This window comes from Vespa mandarinia, chromosome 5 (assembly GCF_050613455.1).
Source record: "Vespa mandarinia isolate Hongniang chromosome 5, ASM5061345v1, whole genome shotgun sequence".
Lineage (NCBI taxonomy): Eukaryota > Metazoa > Arthropoda > Insecta > Hymenoptera > Vespidae > Vespa > Vespa mandarinia.
The window spans coordinates 8035138-8061529 of NC_140814.1; the positions used below are offsets into that span (position 1 = coordinate 8035138).

The 26392-nt window shown below is 37.6% G+C and overlaps 3 protein-coding genes across 12 annotated transcripts in view; 2 read left to right on the plus strand and 1 right to left on the minus strand.

Annotated features, from left to right (window-relative positions):
• The window catches only part of Nmdar2 (glutamate ionotropic receptor NMDA type subunit 2), a 65107-nt gene extending 48269 nt beyond the window's left edge, over positions 1–16838 (minus strand). For 9 of the 10 annotated variants that reach the window (XM_085657285.1, XM_085657282.1, XM_035866472.2 and 6 more), the window contains exon 1: positions 16577–16838. The gene's annotated coding sequence lies outside the window, so the exon portion shown is untranslated. Of the gene's footprint in view, positions 1–3342; positions 3464–16576 lie in introns of those variants that run through there. The other variant, XM_035866466.2, reaches the window with a different exon arrangement.
• Positions 1–26392, plus strand: part of Arc42 (Activator-recruited cofactor subunit 42) — a 39804-nt gene that overhangs the window by 7337 nt on the left and 6075 nt on the right. The gene's annotated exons all lie outside the window — the stretch shown is intronic.
• Positions 499–26271, plus strand: LOC146873013 (uncharacterized). The gene is made up of 8 exons (XM_085657087.1): positions 499–586; positions 21013–21210; positions 21516–21648; positions 23597–23726; positions 24277–24421; positions 24481–24644; positions 24704–25387; positions 25473–26271. The coding sequence occupies exons 1-8, from the start codon at positions 499–501 to the stop codon at positions 25644–25646; spliced, it is 1716 nt and encodes a 571-aa protein (XP_085513213.1). The 3' UTR covers positions 25647–26271.

Sequence of the window (26392 nt, forward strand, 5' to 3'; positions counted from 1 at the left end):
CGTGCCTTCGACTCGGCTAGAGACCACTTGAAAAGTACCGCACCGTCGACTTTGCCGCACCTTTCGATATATATTTTGTATTGTCCTTTCGGTACAATCGTCATTTAATTATCCGTCTCCTTAAAAAAAAAAAAAAAAAAAAAGAAGCTTTTTTTCGTCCCCTCCCTCTCTCTCTCTTGTTCCCTTTATTTAATTTATCACTTGATCGATTCAATTAACGAACCAGACGATTCGCTCGATTTACATTTTAATTTGGGACCATCCTTTTATATCTTTCCCCCTAAAAATTACTCTGAAACACGTGTTTCGCCGCCTAAATAGCAAAATTCTCTGATGAAAGGCCGAATAAAAAGTGGATAATTAAAGAAGTTTCTTCGTGTCTTTTCATAGAATAACATAAACTTGTCTTCATTTCTTTGAAATCACCAAAGAGATGAAAAAGAAGAAGAAACACGAAAGAAATAGATCTACTAGACCGTGGGTCTCTCTTCTAAAATCATGGGTATAAAGAGCGATGTCAAACATAATGCCGCAGTTTCAAAGTCCTTAGTAATAAGGACGAAAGACAATGGACTTCTCGGCGAAGGTATGTACGTCATAGAAGAAAGTTTCTTCTTCGATAGAGGATCAGCTCGCGAGAGAAAAGTTTTAGGAAATAGCAAGACAGGAAGTGGGTTTCGATGAGAGTGTCTCGAGGTCGTTGACAGCTGTCCGAGTTGGCAACGTAGTCGACGACGTTTTCTCTCTCTCTCTCTCTCTCTCTCTGTCTTTCTCTCTCTCTCTCTCTCTCTCTCTCTCTCTCTCTCTCTCTCTCTCTCTCTCCCTCTCTCCCCCAAGTGTCCTAAACTTTTCCTCGATCGACGAAAGCTAGTGGAATTTCGAACGAACTTGAGCGTATACTTCCAAAGGTATTACGTTTAATATCCCTTGAAAAAAAAAAAAAAAGAAAAAATAAAAGAGAAACTCGAAAGAAAAACCCAGGAGCAACCTTGAAATGGCTCAAGCCATCGAATTTTCCAATCGTGTACTTTTTTGTTTCTTTGTTTATCTTTGTTTTCCTAGTCACGAACGATACGCCCACGAGCGAATTTTAATTCGCGAGATCGACGAGACAAAAAGGGAGAAAGCTCAATGCTTATTCTTCGTAAAAAAAACCAGGTCGTTCGGACAAAAGGGTCATACGGTTAGAATTTAAGACACAGTGTGTATCTGACAGATAGTCAGGATCCTGTTTCTAACTTTTAATTACTGCATCCTTTGCATATCCGAGCGATTCTATCTAGTTCAGACTCTCCCACGAACGATCTATCGTTTACACTGCACACATTGTCGCTTAAAAAAGGAAAAAGAAAAAGAGAGAGACGGAAACAGCACGATTAACTTCCTTTCAACTTACTCTTACTTCTTTTGACTTCGTTAACGAAAAGGGGTCATCTTATATTTCTCTATTCATAAAAATTATTTATCAAAATTGAAAGTTAAAAAAGAAAGAATTTTTTTGAAAAACAATTCGATTACCTTCTGGCCACGCTCCCAGAAATATAACGAAAAAGTGAAGCTTTTTAAATTTAAACTGTTTATATTACAATGGGCGTCATTTTGAAATTCATCGAGTTATTTGTTTGAAATTGTATGGAGTAGCTATTTTTCTCTATGGTAGATATACCAAATGCGAAATTTGATTAGATTTGTTACTGCCAATTTGTTGCACTCGTTGAAAATAAAGTTGACGCTCGCTGACAGTCGCGCACACACATTTACATTCGTAAAAGGTCGAAATGATTTGTGCGGTGCATCAAAAGGAATTAAAAATTGCAATTTATATTTAAAGTTATAACAAACAAAAGCTTTTCGCAGTGACGATTGCGTAAGACACACTCGGTGATCGTGCCTGAAAAGCAGAAAAAGAAGACAATAAAAATATTCTTCCCTTCTGAATGGCGGAAAGAGGGGCAGGAGGGGGGGGGAGAGAGAGAGAGAGAGAGAGAGAGAGGGAGAGAGAGAAATAGAAGGAGCGGAATAAAATGGAAATACTGACGAGCTTTTGTTTCTCTTCGAACGTAGCATCGAAGCTTATTCATTGACATGGCGAAGAGGAAGAAGAGAAAGAAGACGCATCGCGGGGCTCTACCACGATCGAAGAGAAGTACAAAAAGAGGGAAAAAGACATAAAATATGTAGAGAGAGAGAGAGAGAGAGAGAGAGAGGAGAGGGAGAGAAAGAAAATAGAGAAAGCATATGCGAAGTATTATAAAAGAGTCATAAGGCCTAAAGAGCAATAGTTTGAAGAAACCTCCCAGCAAATTTTATCAACCTGTTTCCTGTCAGTCGCATATCCTTTGTTCTACCATTAATAAGTCGAATCATATTAATATCGTTCGAAAAATCACAAAAGCGTGGGATAATTAAATCAGATTAATTAACTCTGAAAAATATTTAAATATTGGACATTCTCTGTTTTTTACATGCTCGAAGCTATCTCCGATATAACGGAACGTGCTATTTTATAACCGTGAATACGCTTTTCTCTACCTCTCCCCCTCTCTACTCTTTTATACAGACACGCTTACCCGCGCAAAGCTACCTCACGTTCGTTAACCCCGAAAGTATTCAACAACAAGTCTGTTGGCCAAGTATAAATGTGTTGTTTTCCGATTCAATGCATTTTCCGATTTTTCGCTTCGCTTTTTCCATCTTCCACGACTTGAACGATTCAACTAAAAAAACAAAAAAAAAAAAAAAAAAAGGAACAAAAAAAAAAAAGAAAAAAAAGAGAAAAGAAAAAAGATCCTAGCTACCGGTATTGTATTCTCGAGTTCAGAAATCAGAGGAGAGTATGTTTTTTGAAAAGTAGAAAAAAAAATTTTAATTATTCGTCGGATAGAAATTGCACGATGGGAGAAGACATTCATAAGCATTGTCCTGCGAAAGAAAATCATCGACCGTAGAGCATTTGTGAAACGATTAAAGCACTTCCTATGGAAAATAAAATACAGCAGCGATGCCTTTTAATGAATTTCGAAATAGAGCGAGCATTGAGAAACAAGTTCATTAAGGAGGACGATATGAAACGGGAATGAAGTAATGTCGAAAAAAAAAAAAGAAGAGGAGACCTCCGTGAAAAAGAGGGAAATAAAAAGAAAGAAAAGAGGAAACATCGATGTAATCGAGCAATAGCAAAGCTCCTGGTTTGGAAAGTTAAAAGAGAGTTTCTCTACGACGTTTCACAATTCCGTCCCAATTCCGTTGGCTTCCAACGAGAAGTTTAAACCACAACTCAATGAGTATCTACGTATATTGTATATGGTGCCACAGTAGAATAGTAAAGCTAGTATCGCCCACCTGTGATTTACTTCCTCTCATTATGGCAATTATGAACACGCCTGACGAAAACAGGATTGCGATCATTTACGCAAACTTTGAAATTACTTAAATTACAGTTTGAAACTCATAACACTTGGAAAATTTCTGATCAAAGTTAAAAGTTCGAATAAATTTTTATACCGACGGCGACGTTCACGTTTATTCGTTGTATCGGATAAGATCGTGTCATTGTGACGGATTAACTTCCACTCGAGAGAAAGGGAGAAAGGGAGAAAGAGAGAGAGAGAGAGAGAGAGAGGGAGAGAGAAAAAATTCTCTATGTACAATCATAAATTCTCCATGTATAATCAGAAATTCTAATCTTGCAGATATCGGAAGCTATATCCGTGGCCAGCGAGCGATAAATTTTAACGAAACTTTGTACGTAACTTTTAGATATATTCAATCTTATACATGTATATATATATATATATATATATGTATATATATTTGTTTTAGATGATCGTACTTTGATTTTCGATATTGCAGTGTGAATCGGATATCGGAAAAAGGCATTGTTTGCTTTTCTTTTTTTATTTATCTCTCGAAGGCGAACGCAAATTTTTCTCATACTGATTCTCGGTAAACAATGACTCTCGGCAAAAAGAGAAGGTCGAACTAATTAGTAGCATCGATACTGCGTCAAAGCGATGATACTTATATTTCTTATAAAAAAAAATCTACGATATATAAAAAGAGAGATAATGCGATATCTAATCGTATATAAACGTACGTTCTTTGTTAATCATATAGATCGTATATATATGATTGTTGGAAAAAGTTCATTCATCTTGAAAAAATATTTTTCTCGCTCGAGCAAAGGACTCGAGAAAGAAACTACTCTGTCTGCGAGGAAGTCACGCGCAAGTACATTGTACCAATAGGCTAGCTACTTTTCTGGATAATGTGAAAACGTAGGTGAGCGCGAGAATTCCAGTAAAAGAACACTTCTGTTCACTCTTTAACTTGCCATTGTACGAAAACCATTCAGAGAATAATATTACGCCATCCGTCGTAATATGAAAGAATGCTTGCGATTTTCATGTCATGCTTTTCCTTGGTCATTGTTAAAATAGAAAATATAGATGAAAAAGAGATAGTAAAAAGGAGATAGTAAAAAGGAGAGAGAGAGAAAGAGAGAACGTCCCTTAACATTTCAAACATTGTATACCTACATAGATATGTAAAAAACCGAGAGAGACAGAGAGAGAGAGAGAGAGAGAGAGAGAGAGAGAGAGGATGAGAAAAAATTACATTACTTTGTATAATTAAGAAAACATGTTTTAATTATACTAAAAAGGGAACGAAAGTGCGTATTTTATATTTTCATTTATATTCGATCAAGCTAAAATATTATCAACTAATAGTATTTTATCAAGAGTATCCACGTACTCGTTTTAACGCGATGTCGAAGTCGGAACGTACTTACGTAAGTACGTAAAAACTTGTGAAAGAATCTCGTACAATCGTAGTGCGTATATTGCTCGGAACACATATAAATGGAATTGTTAGTATCAAAGCCAACGAGCGTAGAACGATCGTTTTTCCGTTTCATCGATATCTCCGTCTTTTCTCTGCCTCTTTTTTTCACTCTTCCTCTTTGCTATACCAAATATTTTTTAATATTAACGTCTATTCATCTATCGGAAACTTTTATGAGCATAGAAGGAGACAAAAAGAGAAAGAAGAAAAAACGGATGTAGATAAAGAGATATTTGCGAATAATTTCAAAGAAGCCTCATCAGCGAAAGGGATGAAAGAAAACAGCGATTAAACGTGCTTCGTTTCCTAAGTTTAAAGCGATATCTATATATCTCTCATCTGTCATATTTAAGCAAACACAGATTAAACCTGTTTGGATGTTGGACGTATTCTATTCTCGAGATAAGAAATATAATTCCCTTTGGCAATGTCACTGAGTATAAAAGAGAGAGAGAGAGAGAGAGAGAGAGAGTAATAAGGAGTTTAATAATCAAATGCGAGTCAAACGCCAAACGTTCGAACATGGGAGAAAGCCGTCGAAAGAGTTGACCTCTTTTAAAATTGACTATTCTTGCCAATTTCCTTTTATTTCTTGCCTCCGTGAGTTTTCCTCCTTCTTAGCTTCGATTATTAATCGCTTTAAAGCTTTTAACACATTATCAATTAATTTTCAAAGTAACAGACACAACGAATCGATTAGAGTAAAATGTAATAATGCTTCCGTTCTATCCTATCACTTTATTTACATCGTCGAGACTCGATCGCATGACAGATAGCGTTTTCTTTCGGAACATTATATCCCTCATAAATATATGTAATTTGCATAATTAAAATCTCACATCGTCAGTTTCGCGCAATGTCGGTCGAAAGAAATCAATTCCTTTTCTTTCACTTATCGTACGACGCTATCGCGATCGAAGCAAACACAAATTTCCTCCCACGCTGTACTTTTATCCTATGCAGAATAACCTTTCGTATTCCAATAACGTTCGAAACATTTTTCAACATCGAAGAACAGTATTCTTCAATATTTCGTGTGGTTTTTCATTTGGAAAGAGTTACTAATCGTTCGGTACAGGCACGTTTTCAATTGTATGAGATCATTATTTTATCAGTTTTCCGATTTTATTTTTAATTATCTACCTATCGATCCTCGAGAAAGGCTATATTTATTTCTCAATGCAAATTTGGTTTCCTATTGAACGGAAATGGACAGAAATAGAGAGAAAAAAAGAGAGAGAGAGAGAGAGAGAGAGAGAGAGAGCCAATGTAAAGTGTGTGTACAATTAACGAGAACAATATCACGTATCGAATAGTACAGTATAAGCAACAAAATTGATTTAATATGTACGATGGGATGGTTGGAAGCTATCGATCTAACAAAGAAAATACAATGTTCTTTAATTCGTTTGAATTTTTTTAACGAAACGCTAGCATACGTCAAATCGATTGATAGAAATGGTATTACTTTCCACGATTCCGTGGTCAATAGCAGCGAGGCAGTTCTTTAGGAAAATTTATATTTCTCTTTTCTCGTCTACACATTTACACATTCCATGCGACTCCTCGCAACGAAGCGATCGTTTTCCGCGTTTGTCGATATGGTAAAAGTCGCGGATTGAATTTCGATGAGCAAAGGAAATGTGAAAAGATGAAAAAGGATAGAAAGAGTATGCGAAGATATGTCGAAGAAGTCGCTGCACGAACGAAGAACGAGACAGAGTGAGGGGCGGAGAGAAGGGTGGGGGGGAGGGGAGAAGAATGTAAAAAAGTCAATATCCATGACCATTCTACTGTATTGTCTCTTTCTATCCTTGTCATCCCCACCTCTACCTACTTTCACTCTCTCGCTTTCTCTCTTATTCTCTTCGTGTTTAACATTACGAAAGAAAATTTCATTTTTCTACTCCATCGAACATCCCTTCTTAAGATCGATAGAGAAAAAATCACATTGTTCGACGAGAATATACAGTTCATTCACAATCTCTCACGTTTATTTCGACGAAAGAAGAAAGAAAAAAAAAAAAAAAAATTTGTTCGCTCCACGTGCTTTTTCATCAATCACGCTCTGATTCGTTCTTCGATTAAATTTCGTTGATCTCGAAGGAAGAACTTATTGGTTTGGAGTTAAAACGATTTTGACGCTTGTTATCCGGAGGTACTCGACGACACGGAACTCAAGTATGACTATGGTTCAATACTAAGGGACAAATCCATTGGAGTTAATTCAGAGATAAAGAAAAGTTGAAAGACAAAGTTTCAGTTTAAATGCAGGCCATGGTACCAAAGTATACTATATGATGCTTTTTATCCCTCTCCCCTCCGTATCCTGCCTATGCAAATCCACATAAAAAAGAGGTAGATGAAGTTCATGATAGTAGTAGGGGGATAGTAGGAGGACAGTGGGAAGATAGTGGTCTGAGAGACATTTGTTACCCAGACGAGATATGCTCTTGTAGAGTGCCGCTCGACAACACAACGACTAGAAAGCTTTGTTTTCTCTTACTTACGAAATATGCGCCAGTGGTAGCTATGCTAACGGTGTCTTTGAGTTTACTCTCGACAAATCCTTGCGAAATACTAACGCGTCTTTTTTTGTCCGAACAAAGGCCGCTTTTCGAGGTCGGCGCGATTTAAAACGATTGACGACTCTCTCTCTCTCACTCTCTCTCTCTCTCTCTATATATATATATATATATATATATATACATATCTATGTGTCTGTCTATCTACCTCTCCTTTTCTGCGCTAAAGAAAACTCGGAAGAATCTCTTCAATACACCCTCGCGTTTGCTTTTTCCTGCTTGCGAGCGGTGTTTTTACTCCTTGAGAAGAATAATGAAAGGAAGAAACAAGAAAAATAACCACCTTTCTTTTTTTTTGTCTACGTCGTTACGCTATAGATTTCATTGAGTATTTCCAAAGTAGAGAATGGAGGGAGAAGTAAACTTGAAAAGATTCATCTTAGAGTAAGAGAACTAAGGGAAGGAAGTCGAGCAGCGTTATAACGTATTGAGCATCCTGACACAGTGTCAAAGGTATATTACATTGAGAATCGACAAAAGACTGTTTGCAACATTGTTCGAAGAGTTAAAAGTTCTCTTTCGATCAAAAAGATACGCGTAAATAGAAACATCTTTATTTCAATTTCGATGATTTATTTACTTACAGGCGCATCTAACTCATTATACTAGGATGAATGTAGAAAATTGGGTTTTCGATCGCAATGTTTACTCGTAAATTTAATTTTCGTTTGATTCTATTAAATGGATCAGAATGACTGGAGAAACAATTGGACGAGAGAGAATAGTTGAGGAAGAGAGAGAGAGGAGGGGGGTGGGGGCGGATAAAACATTATTTAAATGAACTAATGCGCCAAGCTAAATCTACCGAGTTTGATAGATTTTCTAAACGATTGGTACGCTCTTCCACTGATTTCGTTTATCAATCAACGTATCGATTTAAAATCAAGGATTTCTTTTTCCTTTTTTTGTTTTAATTTTCTTTCTCGTTTATTTTTTGTCTCATTTAGCAAACGAGTTGACTCTTTGATCATGTATTCTGCAATTTAGGATCAGAATTTTGCCTCTTTGAAAGGATTCAATCAAGTTTTCCATCTCTATTTCCGAATCTTCCTGTCCGGTTGTAACAACATTAACGTAACGAACATTAATGTAGTAAGGTCGGAGTCGCATCGTCTCTTGAAAGTGCACTCGATCGCGCACAGGAGCACCTTTCGTCTAGTTGAGAATTTATTCGAAACTCGATGCGTCGTTTCCGTTCTCGAAGACGAATGAGGGCGTGGTCTTGGTATACACCCACGTACAGATACACTATATATATCCATTGAAGAAACTCTTGCAAGTGTATTCCTAACTCTCGCTCTCCGTATTCCGTCAACGATATACCTAAGGCATTTTTAGTTACAATTACCCATATCTTGAGAGAGAGAGAGAGAGAGACTTCAACATGAGTATCCAGGAAAGTTTTCAAACGCAATAAAGATTTGCAAGTGTAAAACGCGATGTGAAAGTTGAAAATAAAAAATATATTACCTACTTATTCGGTTTGAAAATTCAAATCGCGCGTCAAAAGAAGTTTGTTCTTGATTAGCGAAACTAAGGTAAACAACGACAACACCTGAAACAAGGGGAGATTCCATTAATCAGTTCAGCTCTTGAGCATTAAGGCACGAGCCTTAAACCGAAAGACGAGAAGAATAGGCGACTTAGCCAGTAAGAAAATGAATAAGGAATAAAGAGAAAATGAGAGCAGTAAGAGGGAATGTAAAGAGAATTATCTATCCGAGATAATTCTACCTTTTCGACGCGATGAATTTTTCGTACAAGTTTCGTGATAAATCCAGAAAATTGCAAAACTTTAATTGCAAATTGCAAGAATCGCGACGAATGTCCAATACGAAAGCGTACGTAAGTTTGAACGATCCTCGGAGAACGAAAGTCCATTCATCGTGTTAATGAATTTCCACTTTGGCGATAGGCTAGTCGCGTCGGTTTCGATTGCGATTCGATCGAAAGAGAAGATTAATTTTTATCATGTAAACGTCAATAGGGGTTTTACAGATCCGCTAGTTAAATGCCCGATGAAAAGAGCATTGATTGGCAATGTTATCGCTGTATTCATCGCCGTCTCATTGTTTACAGGTGAATGCCAGAAGACACGCGCGCGTCGTATATCGATAGTAACATCGAATATCGATATTTGGGCCTTGATAGAGCCCTGTCGAACATTTTCCCTCGGCGCGATTAGTCGACCATCGCGTCGTTAATTCGCGCCAATACATTTTCACCGAGTATTTTCACATATTCTCCGTTTTCCCATGTCCTCGTGGTAGTTCCATTTAAGAGATTCCTTTATTCGATTCCGAACATCTACGATCGAATAGATTTCCATAACAATTATCTCACATTTCCTCGATCGATTTCTAAGATAATCTCGTTTGGTGATGACATCCCTGACACCTTCTTGTTACCAGTATTAATCTATCAAGTACTAATTACTCTATTCAACTAATGTGCGCCAATTTATCGCGTAAACCAGCTAAACGCGATTTCGCATAAACCAAATATACCTACATTACGAACCAAAGTGTATCTATGTAGTTTCTCTAAGAATCTACGATTCTCCGATATTACCGAATATGTTCTGGATATCGACTCGAAGCACGTTCTCTCTCTCTCTCTCTCTCTCTCTCTCTCTCTGTTCGTCTCTGTCGGGTGCACTTTTATTTTTATTCCCTTGCGCGCGAAAATGCAATAATCATTGTGGAATGAAACGAAAACGATCGAAGAGTTTTTCGAATCGATTGTCACCCGATAAAATAAGAGAAAATCTTTCTGTTGATATTGTCAATGATTAAATACCGAGCCAATTTTATTTACACCAATGGAAAGGAAAATAAGTAGGTAAATGTTAACGTAATCGACTTTATCGCTTCCGATCAGTCGATAAAAGAAACTGCATGTTGGTTCCATAAACCGTCAGAAAGTTTGAACAAATTTATTCTCGTGGTATGTATACCTTGGAGAATGTCCTATGTGTGCTCGCGAAAATGCGTTGTACCGGTGTACCGCGATTGCGACGTGAGATATCGAGGTACGTGAAGCCGAAGATGAAAATTATTCAAAAAATTTCTATCGCCGTTTCTCCCAGATGTTCTTCGACGTTAAGAACATGTGTCATCGCGTTCTAGAAAGAATCTCCTCTATATTATATCAAATGTGCCGCGTTAAGGAGATTTCCAGCTCGATCGCGTGACCATGACGGAGGATATATATCTAACCTTGTCCGAGGAAGTAAGAAAAGTTCGGAAATACGGCCGCGGATTAGTTTTTCCGAATCAAAAGAGAAACAAAGAAAGACGGGTGATCTTGTTCGCGACAGGTGCGAGAGACGGCATGTACATATCTACGTCGTTGAAGGCAAATATTAAAGATAGAAAAGAAGATTTTCATTTCGGTAGAACGTGAAAATTGGAAGAGTCAGGAAACGATTCGAGTGCCGAATGGAAATCGCTTTAAACTCACCGTAAAAATAACTTCGTAGTGGATGCAATTTCATCGGTGAATATATCGAAAATGATTGTATTCCAGGTTGTCGGGTTTCGACGAGGTTACATGTCGTCCTATCAGCTATTTTTCCTCACCGGTAACCGGAGTACTGCGATCGAATCGTTTCCCCAAAGAAAAATCTTAAAATCGATCTGCGACATTTTTGACTGGTTTGCCGAAATTACGTTCCACAAGAGAATAAGAATACAATCAAAGTAAACTCGCGTTTGAAGCACGAAACGTGCGTATTTCCTCGTTCTTTTTTTTCCCCTTTTTCCGAATACACATTGTGCAAGATCTTTTATTATCTCTCGATGTTCTCTCATGAAGATAAACGAATTTGTTAGATAAAAGAGACAACATCGGGATAACGACTACCGTTGAATCCGCTATTAGCAATGAAGATAATTTATATCCCGGGTCAATGTAACGGGTAATCGAATATCTTGATTCCGTCTTCGCTTCGTGGAATCTCGTAAGAGTATTTTATCAATATACAAAAATATTTACTCGGAAAAAATTTAATGACATTGATATGAAAAAGTAGTGAAGAAAAAATCGTATTAAAGAAAGAGAGAGCATTAGATCCGAGCGATCTATTGCATGTTTAAGAAAAAACCCATAAAACTTTGTCTGTACGTATGTATGTATGTGCACACATACATAAATGCATATAAGAGGGAAAAACTCCACATGTTTTTACTTCTTGCCTGCTACGTTCTTTTTTCCCTTGGAAAGTGAAAAACACGCACAACTTGACATCGCTGTGGTGTCCTATTTTCGACTATTCAGCGATACCGTCTTCTCTCTCTCTCTCTCTCTCTCTCTCTCTCTCTCTCTCTCTCTCTCTCTCTCTCTCTCTTGTTCCCATGAATCTCTTGAATCGATAATTATGAATATTCTGGGTATTCTACGATTGTATTATTATTTATTTCCATTCATTATTGTCGATAACGCGCGAAATTCAATGAAATAAAGTAAATTTAACGCAAATTTGTTGCGAGCGTAAAAGACCATCCGGCAACCGTATCTAACGAACGAACTGTAAAAAACGATCTTTCGACGAGATTGGCCCTATGTTCCTCTCGTACTCGTTCTAATTATCTAACGATTAATAAACCAAATCGAAACGAACCCATTCGGTGACTTGAAAATTGCTTACTGTAGGATCGTTCCAAATGAAATAATTGCTTTCTAATTATTCTTCAATCCGCTTATACAAATTTCTACAATTATATCGCTTCGTAATGAAGAACGATATTCTCTCGACGATAAGCGCGAAAATATTTGTACATCTGGAGAAGCAAATACGAGTGAAATAATCCTACGGACATTCTCGAATCTAGAGGGGTCGCATTATCGACATTGTACGAGCTATTTATTATGTAAATCAGGAGAATATATCACTAACGATGCGATCGTGTCAAGTATCATTAGATATTCACCTTCCTTCATCTTCCGTTACATTAGTTGTTCCGTTCGAAGATAAGGAGTACAACGTACTTAAGGATACCTTTAAGATGCCACGAATTTAGAAAGAGGAATTAAAAGTTATTTCCGAAGAGTTCATTGTCGTAAAAGTTGAAACTGCATTCTGAAGATAAAAATCTTAGAAATCTCTCGTCGTATCAGTCTTCTTCGATGGTCGCAAAGAGATTAATTAATTCTCTTCGAGAAAAGCTTAAGATCACTGCAAAATAGATTTATTTTCTTGAACATTTTACGATATCTTTAAGAGTTTAAGATATTAGTTGGTGATATCGTAGCCCTGCAAATTGGTATATTCGTAGATGGAAATTAAGTTAAGGGTATTGCTTTCGAGATATCGAATAACAAGGATTCAATTTCTTTTCTTTTTTTTTTTTTACATTTTTTTTACATTTTTTTTTATTTACAAAGTAAAGGTCAGAAAATAATATACTTCGAAAGACAATCGAAGTCCACGGTGATGAAATAAGAACGAGAAAGAATATAAGAAGATAGAGGATGAGCCGAAAGGAAAATATGCTCCCGACGGAGTCACTCTTCTACTCGTGCAAGTATCTTCTTAGAAGAAAAAACCAGGAAGCGTTGGAAAGAAAAAGAGGAATAGGACAACAATTGATAAACGTAAACGCGCTTTTTTACGCTCTTTTCTACGCGCTTTCCGTATATATATCGTCGCGTGTATTACTCATAATTGATTGATGCCGTTCAAAAAAAGAGGAATGAAAATTAACGAGGTTGAAACTTTCATTAGGCACGCTTCGTCCATCCATTCGCTCTTTTTCATTATACAGATAAAAAGAGGAATATCGTAACGTCGTTAAACTAGCTTGACAATTAATCGACAATGAAAAAAGAAAGCAATTTAGAGTACAGCGGCTCGTACTATCGTGATAGTAAGACGTAAATCGAACATTCGTAGTAGAGCAGCCGATATAACAAGATGCATTACGTTCATTAGATTATTGCATTTTACACGCGTTCGCACTGAACTCGTTGAGAAGCAACTAAATTTATTTTCTTCCTAGACACCGAGATTAAAAGAATTTTGTAGATCGCCTCGCATCGTATTCTCATAAATGCTTCCATTTGTGACATCAAATACGCGCTGCCGCAAAAATCTTCACGGAGAAAATATTTTTTGTCGCTATAATTTTCGAAAGAAAAAAGAGACGAAATTTTTCTTGACTAGGAACGACTAGGAACAAGAAAATATTGTATGTAATCGAAAAAGATACATAGAAAGAAGGTCGATAGATCGATGGATAGCGTGATTTCGAATCTTTTGAAAAAGTTTTTTTTCCAGAAAAAGTAAATAGAAAAAAAAGAAAATAAAAAGAGAAGAGGAAATAACTGTCCGGCGTAGGTACGGAACTATGAAAAACTTTGTCCAACTTAATACAATGTTGATAACTAGTTAGATACTTGCCCGGAGGAAGGAAGATGGTTGTAAAATCTATAATTGAAAAGTCTCTCGACCATGCCCCGATACGTGAATCCGCTTGAGAAGTTTCACGAGTTTATAAAATGCGCGCGTTCCTATGAATGATCTATGGAGCGCGAATAACATATGAATTATTCAACGCGCTATATCGTCCTATGAGATGGCCGTAACACGTTTCTGTTTGTTCACTCTTTTCCTATTCCGTAAGTAAGATGATCCTAATGGATTTTCTAGTTCTAACTACGATTTTAAAAGGGATATTTTTATCTTCTATATATATATATATCTATCTATCTATCTATTATCTACGTATAAAGATATAGGTACGCGTTTCTTCTATCGCGGAAAAGAATAACTCGAACGCTAAACACGAAATAATCGAATTCCAAACACGTGTCGACCCAGTTCCGTTAATGAACGTTCTAAGCAAGTCGGAGATACTTTTTTAAGAATGGCGACACGTGGCCTTTGTCCAAATCTATCCTGAAAATGGCAAGTACGTCGAAGAAGTCGCGATTCTTTGGATTAAAAGTGCGAACGAGATGCGATAAAACGATGACCCGATAAGCGTGACCCCTTTCCTTTGCCGCTCAAATTCCGATATTTTCGCGGCAAAAAGGTACGTGCCAATTCGTCCCAAAGAAATGCGCTATTTTATGGAAAGTGGAAAATTCGTTAATGAATCCCTTTCGGAATCCTCCTCTTCGAACGATGCAGGAACGATCCAAGTGTCAAAGAAATGGCGGTACCTCACGCCGCTTAATTCAATCATTGTCAACTCCCTCGACGATATTAAGGCGGTATTAAATTTCATTATTACCGAAACTAGAAACTGAAAGGTAGTAGGATAGAAGGAAGAAACGGTACAAGTACTTTAAATGCCGCCCATCTTTCCTAAGTTCACTTGACGTTCACGCGATTAACAGCAATGTCACTCGTGATGTTTACTCGACTTCCCATTTCTCTCCTTTATAATCGACGAACGGCTATAACTAAACTAAACTTTGAAAATATAATTAATCATATTCTCTTTAGAGCCTTTAGCTTCGTTTGCGTGACAAAGCTAAAATAAAGGCGATGCGAAACAAAAAGATCGTGTCAAGGCTTTAAGTAAATTTTTACGTTACAAAAGAAAGATAAAATTCGAAGTAAAATGGAGGTAACACGTGACCACAAGCTCTAGCTTGCGTGGCTTTAACGCAACGAACAGGAAAACCCTGTTAATGGCTATCGCTATGATACCAACACCAAACTCGGCAGTGGGTCGCGTCTACTGCGGATCAACGGAAAAGAACACAAAAATGCCGAAAATATCTTTGAACGTAGATGCGGGCTATTAACGTTCTTCCGTATCGTTGTATTCCCATCATTCTTTTCCCTGTTTATCCAGGACGAAGTTTCACCCTTTCCATCTTCAAGAAGGATCTTGTAGAACCACAAAAGAAAATCGACTGATCGGGCGAATCGATTTTATCGCTTCCATCCTATTGCCTCCGACTTTATATAACTAAACGAACAAAAATTAGAAAGACATCTAAACAACCTTATACTAGAGTATCGGGTAATAATCTCTTTATGAACTCGAAACGTATCGGATCTGTCACGTTTGACGGCGTAGTCGATATGTGACATTGACGCGCCATTCATCATGCGAGGAGACGTCGATATGTGTATATATATATATATATATATATATATATATATATATATATATACATATATGTATGTAGGTGGAAATGTCGAACGTAAAGAGAAACAGATACACAGAGAAAGGGAGAGGGAAAGAGAAAGAGAAAGAAATGAATTTTATTAAAGGTGCAAATAGCAAAAGAGGATCATGATTTAAAGAGTAGAAGTACTAGCTCGATCCCGCTACGACCCAAATCGAAAATCGGTTTAATAGCTGCCATTTGAGAATTTACGCGATTTAACTTCAGAACCGAACAACAAATTGTCCAGCATGGTCGGAGTAAAGCCAAGTCTTTACCTGCTATTGGAGCTTAATATCGAGAAAGAGATAGAGAAAGAGAAATAGAGAGACTTAGCGGAGACTCATCGTTGATAAAAATACAAAGTGCAAAGAAAAAAGTACTTTTTTCATTCTTATTCGAGATAATATTGTCTGAAAGAATAACGCGGGTTAATTTTAAAAAGATAAATATACTTGCTACTCGTATTCTTTCGCATTTAATAAACGACCAATTTAACTTGCCAGAAGAAATTGATCAGTATTTTACGTGTATCGTCTTAATGCTCTTTCTTTTCCTAAGATTCTGTTATAGTAACTTGCGCGGAGAAATAATATAAATAATGATTTGATACATATTTCCCTGTGTTCCTCGCTTTTTCACTATATGAACGAGTCGACGTGCGCTTATACACGACGTTTCTGTTATAAGCGAAATGAGAATCGATACCCAATCGCTGTCTCGACGTCTCGATGTCTCGACGAGAAATGTCGAATGTTCGCGAGAAATAAAAAGAAACAAGGAAAGTGTATAGTCTGCCGTGGCACGATCGCGATCGATCGATCTCCTCCTCTCTTTTTAGTACGCAACGAGTCGTAGAATTCATCCGTGATTCGTCACTTTTGCAGAGGAACTAAAGAATAAACTGAGATAAAAGGAAACGTTAAAGAAAAACAAACAAAAGGACTCGTCGATCGAAGATTGACAAAGACGAAGAAGAAGAAAAAAAAAAAGAAAACAAAGGAAAAAAGAAGAAGGTTTACCATAAAAGATTCCCGCATTCCTTGGTGTCGCATCTCACCGACGGTGAGAATCTTTCTTGAAATTATGTTCCTTGTTCTGTTTCGTTGTTGCCCCGAACCGTTCTTGTTCTTCTATTATTTCTTTTCTTTGCTTGACGTAGAGATGAAGGACGAGGACAATGTCTTGTCGCGACACGACAGGAAAAGAAAGACTTCGAGGAAAGATCCAAAACGAGACGAGGGAAAAATCGAGATACGGGAGCCCAGCCGCGGAACGCGTACCAAAGCCAACTGGGGAGCAACTGTTCTCTGCCCCGTGACCGCGCCTCCGCTACCACCCTCGCTTCCCACCCTTCCCTCCGCCTCCGATTAAAACCACTCGCGCACGCGTTTCACCTCGAAACTCGCTCGAGCTAACACCTTCGGGGTACTACACCTTCTTCTTCGATGTCCGATCGTGTGACGCTTTTCTTTTTTTTTTTTTCTACTTTCCTCTTTCTTCCTTTATCTTGAACCTTTTATTTCCCACAAGTTTTTTTCCCCCTTGGCTACCGTTATAAATTAAAGGATTTGCCCTTCCCCATAGAAACGATCTTACATTCCACATTTTCCTTTCTCTCTCTCTCTCTCTCTCTCTCTCTCTCTCTCTCTCTCGGCCAAGAATACTTTCATGCGATTAAAATAGTAATATTCACACGAAAGTGTAATTTTAATGAAATCACACGTGTAATGAAACACGAAGCGATGAACGGTGATAAAATAGAAAAAAAGAACAAAGAGTTCCGCGAATCTCTATGCGCTCGCTTGATCGTGCATCGGTAAAAATAACTCGATAAATTGATTGATATTAAAGTTATCCTATTCGGCGTATTTGTTAATCGATATTTTAATGGAATAACGATACCTATTTTTTCGATCTAGAATCAAGTTACTTATAAGCGATATACAAGTTTTAATGAATTCTCTACAAGTAATGCAAAACGCACATACGCAGCGCGCTACCGTTAATTCGACGAGAGATTTTCGATGATCGGTTGATAGATAACCGATGCTAATTAAATACCTCACAGCACCACGATTGGCGTAATAAGCTTCCTCCCATACCCTCTCGTCCTGCCTTTCCTTCTATTCGAAATAATTGCGGCTGTAGGAAATACGCTGATGCGTTCCGTTTCTATCGGTGTTTGCGATGGATTTATAGATCGAATTTGAGCGTATGCGTTTAAGAGATCGTTTTACATTGATGAACGTCGGACGATCCAGTTAAAAGTTCATCATTTCTATGTCTTCGTTAAATTCGATCTGCTAGGAAAATTTAAAACGAATATGTCCATGCAACGCTTCTCACGCATAAATATCTCGTGAAATAAGATGATAATTAACAATGAACCATGATTCACTCTCGTCTATTTGTGATAAGATAAAACTTAATACAATTATGGTAATGGAATATTATCTTAGAAAATGAGACGAAATCGCATCGCATAACATTCGACGATTCGATGATAAAAGATGAAAGAATAGATCATATCTGGTTTGGATCATTTTGTTTGGGACACGTCGTAAAATTATTTTTATCCTGTTTGACGATGAATGACGCCGATGATACGCGATGTGATAAATATTTGGATTTATTTTGCCGTGCCGATCCGAAAATTATCGACCTCTCGTCTAAACGTCAAATCGACATTGAAGAGTAAAGACGTTTAATATTCGTGTCAAAGGTGACGCAGAGAGAAACACCGAGATATTTCCCCTGACGAATTCTCAAACGTTATCGAACAATGGTACTTAATACCTCCGAAGAGTCATGATTCAAGTGACGTTCTACGCGTTGCTTCCGACTCCTCCGCGAATTCGAATAGCATATCCTTCGGGCAACACGGAATTACATGGAATGTTGTCTGTTCCACGACGAAGACCAGATCGATTAGCCACTCGAATAATTCCCATCGACGATTCCTTTCCCATCTACTCGATGTCTCACCACAGATCGACTTCTACGCGTTCACTTAATGCCGAAAGATATCGAAACTCTTTCTTATCATTTACCTCGCGATCCTCTTTTTACCCTCGCCGTCAAAATATAATTATAAAAAAAAATTGAAGAAGTAAGAAATTAGCGCGTATGGACGTACCTCTACGTACCGTCTTCCAGTACAGTCGTCCGCTCTGGGGAAAAGTATGCCCACGCTCTTTGAAAAAAAAAAAGAAAAAAAAAAAAGAAAGAAAAAAGAAAATGAAAAAAACAGACGAACCTGTTGCATTTCTACGTATAGGTCAATATCGTCGAAGGTCCTCCCTCGGCCAATCTCTTCGATTCTCTCTTCCTCTATCTCTTTTGTCCCGCGTAAGGTCTCGTTAAAATTCGAACCTATAAGTTCATCCTTGACTCGACTTATCAAGTAACCTTATCTATTTTCATCTATTTTATACCACCAATTTCTTCCGATTTTTCAAATAGCATCGGCTTCTTTCTCTTCCATTTCCTCGTTTTAGGCATCTCCATCGAAAGTATGTTATGCAATCGCTATTCGACACAGGCTCTTGCCTCGAGTCGTACGCCAAAATCTATCTTCTTCTTTCTTTCCGCTGGTATAAATCGAAGAGGAAGCACAGGAAATAAGACGACGGCTATCCTCCCCATCAACGTTTTTACTTAAAAATTTTCTTCCCATACCTGTTGCTATTCCCGACAAGTACGTGCCGAAGAGATACGAGCAAGCGAATTACATGTCAGCGTTACAGCGAAAACATACCATGAGAAAAGTACCATCATCCAACAGCTAGGAACCTCATTAAAGTTCGACAGGATCGAGATTGGAAAGAACGCAATAGTGAGTAGATTCTGTGTCAAGATAAGGGTCCTTGTGACGTTGAAACTTTAGCGTATTTCTTTTGACAATCTTTTTGCCCGAAGGAGAGAAACAAAAAAGAAAACAAAAACAGAAAGAAAAAGAAATAATAAAGGAGAACGATCTTCTTCTTCTTCTTCTTCTTCTTCTTCTTCTTCTTTTTCTTTTTCTTTCTCGGTCCGCCAGTGACCAAAAGTTTTTTCACGATAGTCCAAACCATCGTAACTTTATGCAAGCATATTTTGCTCTTGAAATCAGTCTTGAAACTTTTAATCGAGTTCATATCCTCGTTCCTCGTCATTTTCGTTAGGAAAGATCAACCGAATCGCGAACAATGAGGACGATTTAGCGGATTAATAAAGAAACTCGGGGATAAAAGATAAATCTTTCGGGGGATTTCCGTCGAAATAAGACGGAAACGTAAAAATAAATGCGATTAACAATGCCAACAGTAAGAGCGTAAAAACAATAATCTTGGATTTTATCGAACGGCATGAATAACGATCCGGTGATCAATCATATCTGATGATTAGTCGAAGCGGATCTATCAATTGGCTTTCAATCTTTCACCTTCTCTCTTTTCACGAAAATCATTGGAAATGTCGTGACATAAAGTAGACGCGACGACAAGAAGCGGATTCTCGTACGTTTATTTTTGTCTGACATTGTTGTTATCGAGATATAGGACATGGCTATAATATCCAGGATGTTCAACGGACAGCGCAATGTCCCTCCAGAGTTATCCCCTTCGTATTTCGCTTCTATCGTGAAAAATGAGAATGGTGGGATCATTAGTGCGAAACAGGAAAGATCCTTTTTATTCTTCCCATATTATTTTCCCTTTTTTTTCCATGCGACACGTAGGTATCACGAACAGAGAGAAAGAGGTGGAAGGAGGGGAAAAGGGAGGAGGAGGTCCACATTCTCTGTACATGGACGAAGATATTTAACCCTTTGGCTGTAGCATGTTCTAGCAAAAAGCGTTACGCGATGCGATATATTCGTGTGGCACTCGACGAGACTGACCGAGTTATTTATCATATTTCGCATGTCAAACGGCCACGTCATTTACATTTTTCTAATCGATTGTTATGCGACGTATAACAATATATTCAATGGTATATCGATTTAATAAAAGGGAAAATGATACTGTAAGAGTAAAAAGAAGAAAAAAAAATATAAAACAAAGAGTTTCGATACGACTTGTTCGTTCGACGCGAAATTCGAGCGCGTACTTATTTAAATAATTAAAATCCACGAATAAAAAGACATTAGAGTTTAGCGCGATAGATCGAAAAAGTCGAACGGCAAAGACGCGATTTATTTTTGATCGATTAATTTCTATCGCGGTCAACTTCCAGCGAAAACTGCTTGTCAGAGAATAAAGAGAAAGAGAGAAGAAGGGAGAAAAGCCATTCGCGTACGACCTGTGGCATCAAGCGAATCGGAAAGTTCTGTTCAAAGGTTACGTCATGTTTATTTACGGGGCAAAGGAGAAGAATGATTTTGTTGGGAAACAGTGTTGTTACACGTCGACTCCTTGACAGAGAATGACCGAATTCGGAGTCAATATTTTTTCTTTTCGACGAGAAAAAGGCGCATAACGCGAAGTCGAATCGAAAAGTTCGATTTTTAATATGTATCGTTTGAAGGAACAACAGGAATCACTGCAATTGCGTAGGAAGCTCGAAGAGGTAAATGCAAAGTTCATCCAATTACAGCAGGCTTTCGTGATGAAACTACGATCGCAGAATCATCGAGAGGCGCAAAGGTTCGATCGTCTGAATCACGAAAATCAAGGTAGGACACGATCTTCGCATTAAATAATAACATAATGAGCGTTAACCTCCGTTGCTTCGAGGAGCAATCGGAAGTAATTTCGATAGCATACCGTCCGGAATAATAACCAATTCGCATGGTTTACGAAATTGGACCTGATAGTGCAATCAAATCGATCTGTTGGTCGAATCGAGCGAATACACAATATACGAATGCACAAACACGTACTATATTTTTTCGTTCGATATCGAGCCGTCGTACGTATATACCTGCGATATATACCCATCGAAGGATAAGAAGAAAAGAAATCGTCGATTAATCTTCAGAGATTCAAAGATTCGCCGAGGAATGCATGCGAGAGGTCACGGAAATGAGAATAAGGTTGAAAGAGACGGAAAACGAGAGGGATCTTTGGAAAAGCACGGCAATGCGTGAACGAAAGGAAGCGGAGCGGATGAGGTAAACAAAAATCGTTATTTTATAAAGAGATCTTGCGCATTTGATCGAGAAGAAAGATCGAGAGATCGATCGAGAGTGTTTGATAGCGCCCAGATAAAACTCGGACGCCATTTTTGACATATAGTTAAACGGAAACGGAGTGGTTTGATTAATTATTAACGAATCGTATAACATATGTGACTACTCATCATCATATTGTGCATACATCCATACGGCGACGGAGAGTCGCGGAGAAAAGGTACGGACGAATCGGCGGAAGTACGTCGATTCATCTCGATTCCCATTAATCTTGATTAGTCGAACTGGATCGAGCATGCATTCCCTCATCCTCCAGTTGGTTAGTTGGTTGTTCGTACGAGCGGATAGTATCTCGAATTTCTGTAGTAAAAAGAATCCGTGAGAAATTCAATTGCTGGTATATTCGATCGGCACGTGCGATTCGCGGTATAATATTGAATATCGGTTTGAAAAATTCAACAACGGGTAATATCTTTCAACGTTCCGAGGTTTGTTTGTCCAAAGGGCAATTTCCATTTTTCTTCCTCCATTTCTCCGTTTTTTTCTTTTTTCTTTCATCTATTTCTCTTTTTTCTTCTTTCTCCTCGATTTTTTCCCCGAGGCCACGTCATAATCTTCTTCCAGCCGAAATCAATCGTGAATCGAGGGTCGCGGTAGAACCACGTTCCAATAAACGAAATCGCTCGTGATATAAAACAAAGCGAAACAAACTCTTGTGAAAAAGCGTCTCTCTATGTGCTCGCGTTTCCGTGTAAAATAAATTCCATTCGAAACGTGCTCAAAGTCCGTTCAGAGATAAACTCCGTACTTAATAAAGCTTGAATTGACCAAATAAATGAAATTCCTAAGGAATTCTTTTGCAAAATGCGCTTACCATCTCCTCCCTTTCATTCTTATTATTGTTAATATTATTATCGGACAAAGCTTGAAAAATTTTTTAAATATTAAGTCGATTAATTTACAATATAGAGGATCCATTTGGATAGATGAAAGCGTAAAGGATTCGCATGTGTGTAAACACATAAAACACATGAAATCTTTATAACCTGAGACGCGATGTATTTATCGTCATAAATATCTAGCTTGACATCAGTCAGAAAACGGAGCATAGAACACACGCGTGATAAATTTCATTGGGACGGTCAGATAAATAGCGACGCGCAAGGGACACAAGAAGATAAGGGAAGAAAATTATCGAGGAAGAAATTCGAACTATCTATCTACTAGATCGAATAACTCGAACTCGCCATTGAGTTTGATAATGCGCTCTTCCGTTATCATAAAAGGGGACAGGGGAAATGAAAAAAGCTATAGATCAACAACGGCGTTAAGAAGGAGAATACATCGACGAACTCGATCGATCGAAAGCGAGTTGATGCAAATTCAAATAGACGCACTCATACGTTGAATATATGTGTTTACAGTTGATGGTCCTTAGTTTGTTGACTCGTCCAAAGAGAGATAGAGAGAGAGAAAGAGAGAGAGAGAGAGAGAGAGAGAGAGAGAGGGAGAGAGAGAGATGACATTTCGCATTCCGATGTAGTACGAAGGATTAAGCCGAGCGCAATGCGATCGTTTGTCCGCGCGATTACGCCCACAATAATTTATGCCGCAATACGAGACATACAATCTACGATAGTAGATTGCGCGATAGAGATAGAGAGAAAGAGAGAGAAAGAGAGAGAGAGAGAGAGAGAGAGAGAGAGAGAGAGAGAGAGAGAGAGAGAGAGAGAGAGAGAGCTACTATAATTGTAAATGGCTCCGTCTCGTTATTTCGCACATGAAATGCTCGCGCTATCATTCGAGATCGATCGCTCGATTGAATTATTCGCAAAATTTATTCGTAATTTTTTAAAATATCTAGACTAAAAACGTCTAGGGAAATCTTTTTTTAATATCATCCATCTACCAAGTATCATCGTCGTTGTAGAAGCGAGATCAAAATCGTGGAGGAATCTCTTGAAAAGAAACGGGAAAGCATTCCGAGAAGCATGCGAAACGAAGAGACGGAAAAAAAGCTCGAGGCATTATCCGATTTTTACGAGAAAGCTAAAGAAAAGGTACATCTTTGAATCTGCCAAATTGCTATCCAAGCGAAGAAAAAGAAATAGATATTGGATAGCGCAAAGTAAATGTAACTCCCAAATTTCTTCGTTGTATGGATACAAAGTTCATACGAGACTCCATTTCAAAGATCGAAAATGTAATTTCGATTACAATAGTGGACCGCATGCGAATAACTGTACGATCAAAGTACCTTCCTCCTTACTTTAGCTTTTTTGCCATGTGCACTATTTCGTTGCCTGCTCAATAGAAAAATCTCGAGATCTTCTGTCTTCTATCTAGGCGAACCAAACGCTGTTCTCGGTGTGAAATCTAATTTACGAAATCTAATATAACGAATTCTCCGATCGGATCGGTTGATTCGCGAGTTCCATCGAACGGAAACCGGAAAGAGTAATTTCCATTTAATTTCCGATGACGATGCATTTTCCGATATACTACGTCGACAGATACACATCTATTTGGATCTATTTTCCGTCGCGTTTCGCATAAACGTCGTTAATCATCCAGTTCGCATTTTAATATAATCGAGCAAACTACTTTTAGATACGTCGCCTTGAGGAGGAAACGAAGGAAAACGCGACGCGAAAAGAATCCTTTGAAGCGAAAGCTCGCGAATTAGCAAATCTGTTGGAAACATTGGAGCACTTCGATCTCGACGTTAAAATCTTGTGTCGCCTTACCGCGGCAGGTAAGTTCGATCCGCGATTTTACATGTTCTTCAAATTAGCTTTCAGCTTCCTCACACAGCCGTGGAAAATTTGACCAAAGTCGGACTCCACTTCGCGGAAACTATAAAGAAATTGAGACAGTTTACTTGGAAAGCCAATGACAAAGGGTGCGACAGCGAAACGGATAAATTGAGGTCTCAAAATTTAGTACTGCGAGAAATTGTGAAGAGTCTTAAGCGAAAGGTAAAAATTCGATACATTTTTTCTAAAATAAAATATTCCAAACGTTTTTGTGATCATAGACGCAATTTCGATCGGACAATCAAGTTTCAAGAGAGAAAGAAGATTTAAAGGAAAACATCGATGAGAGAGAAAACAAAATCGAAGAGTCTCATAATTATAGGGATTTAAATGTCAACGATAACAACGCTAACGTAAAAGAGAATCGAAATGAAATATGGATAGAGCACGAAGCGAACTCGAAAGGAAACGACGACGTAGAAAATGTTGTAAACGATACGTCGTTCAAAAATGATTTCGAAGAGGATCGAACGGTTATAAACGACAGGAAAGAATCCAAAGAAAAACCTTTCCCAACGAGATATAATCGTGACAGTAAGGACATCGTGTCCAACGACGTTGATGAAAAATTGCTCTGCATCGAATCGCATAAAAATGGAATTTTTTATGACGAATATGTGATCGGATTCTCAAACAATCGACAAATGAAAATCAAACATTCGCCTGTGGCCGGTACAAAGGTGGCGCACTTAAAATTGGAAATTGTGGATTGCGAGGAAAAATATCAGGAAAGTTCCCCGGATAAAGTCGTAATACTTTTGAAAAATCTTTCGACGTCCATTAAAATCAAGCGTACCGGCATTAACTGTGCCACTCAGACGGTATTAACTCGAAAGCGTGATAATTATACGCAAACTTCGATCACTGAAATACGCAATTTTCTACGATTAAATGTTGGCTATACGGTAGGTACTCGAACGCGAACGCGATAATAATTCTTTCATAAAATCAATATCATTGTTCTTAAGAAAAGCTTCATCGATCAAACAGATGTTAAATAGCGAAAAACGTGCCATTGAAAGGAATTTATCAAGTTTGGAAGAGACCGTAGCTCGTTTAAAGTATAACACGTTACATCATGCACGATCTATGATTGGAAAAAATTCCAAATGTTTGAGAAACGATGAATTTTTTGAGTGCATCGAACGTTTGGCTGCAGACTAAATAATACATACTGTTGAAAAATTTGATAAGAACATAACTAGATGATTGGGCAATTAAAAAAAAACTCTCACATTGTAGAAGGTTACTAATCGTTATTTTTGTTTTGTCATTAAAAACGCTATCCAATTAATCTTATACAATTACTATACACGCATAGATGTACATATTATAAACATATACATGTCATACATACATGTATATATGTATGCATGCATGCACGTGGGTACGTGTGTGTACGTATTTAAAATTATGCAGAAATAGTTCTGCAATTTACGTCTACTATTTCAATCGCATATAGTATTTCTTTTCTTTTATATTAATATTAATCATTCTAGAATGATTAATATTAGTTTAGAAAATCTTTTTCCTATTTTTATTTTAACATAAATATTTTCTTTTCCGTGAGTGCCAAGAAGAGCAAAATCTTTAATAGTGTAAAATGCAACTAGTGTGAAAATCCATGTGTGTGTGTGTGTGTGTGTGTGTGTGTGTGTGTGTGTGTTAAATTCTTAGAAGTATACGTTGAAGACTATCTATCCGCGTGTTTCTATCACTCGTGTTTATATTATCCATTAAATGCTTTGTGCATTAAGTTAGTTTTCTATCCACATAAATCTTACTTTAAAAATGTAAAAAACGCGCGGAATTATTTTTTATTTATATACATATTTATTTAAATGCGTGTTATATATATATATATATATATATATATATATATATATAACACGTTAAATAATAGAGAAAAT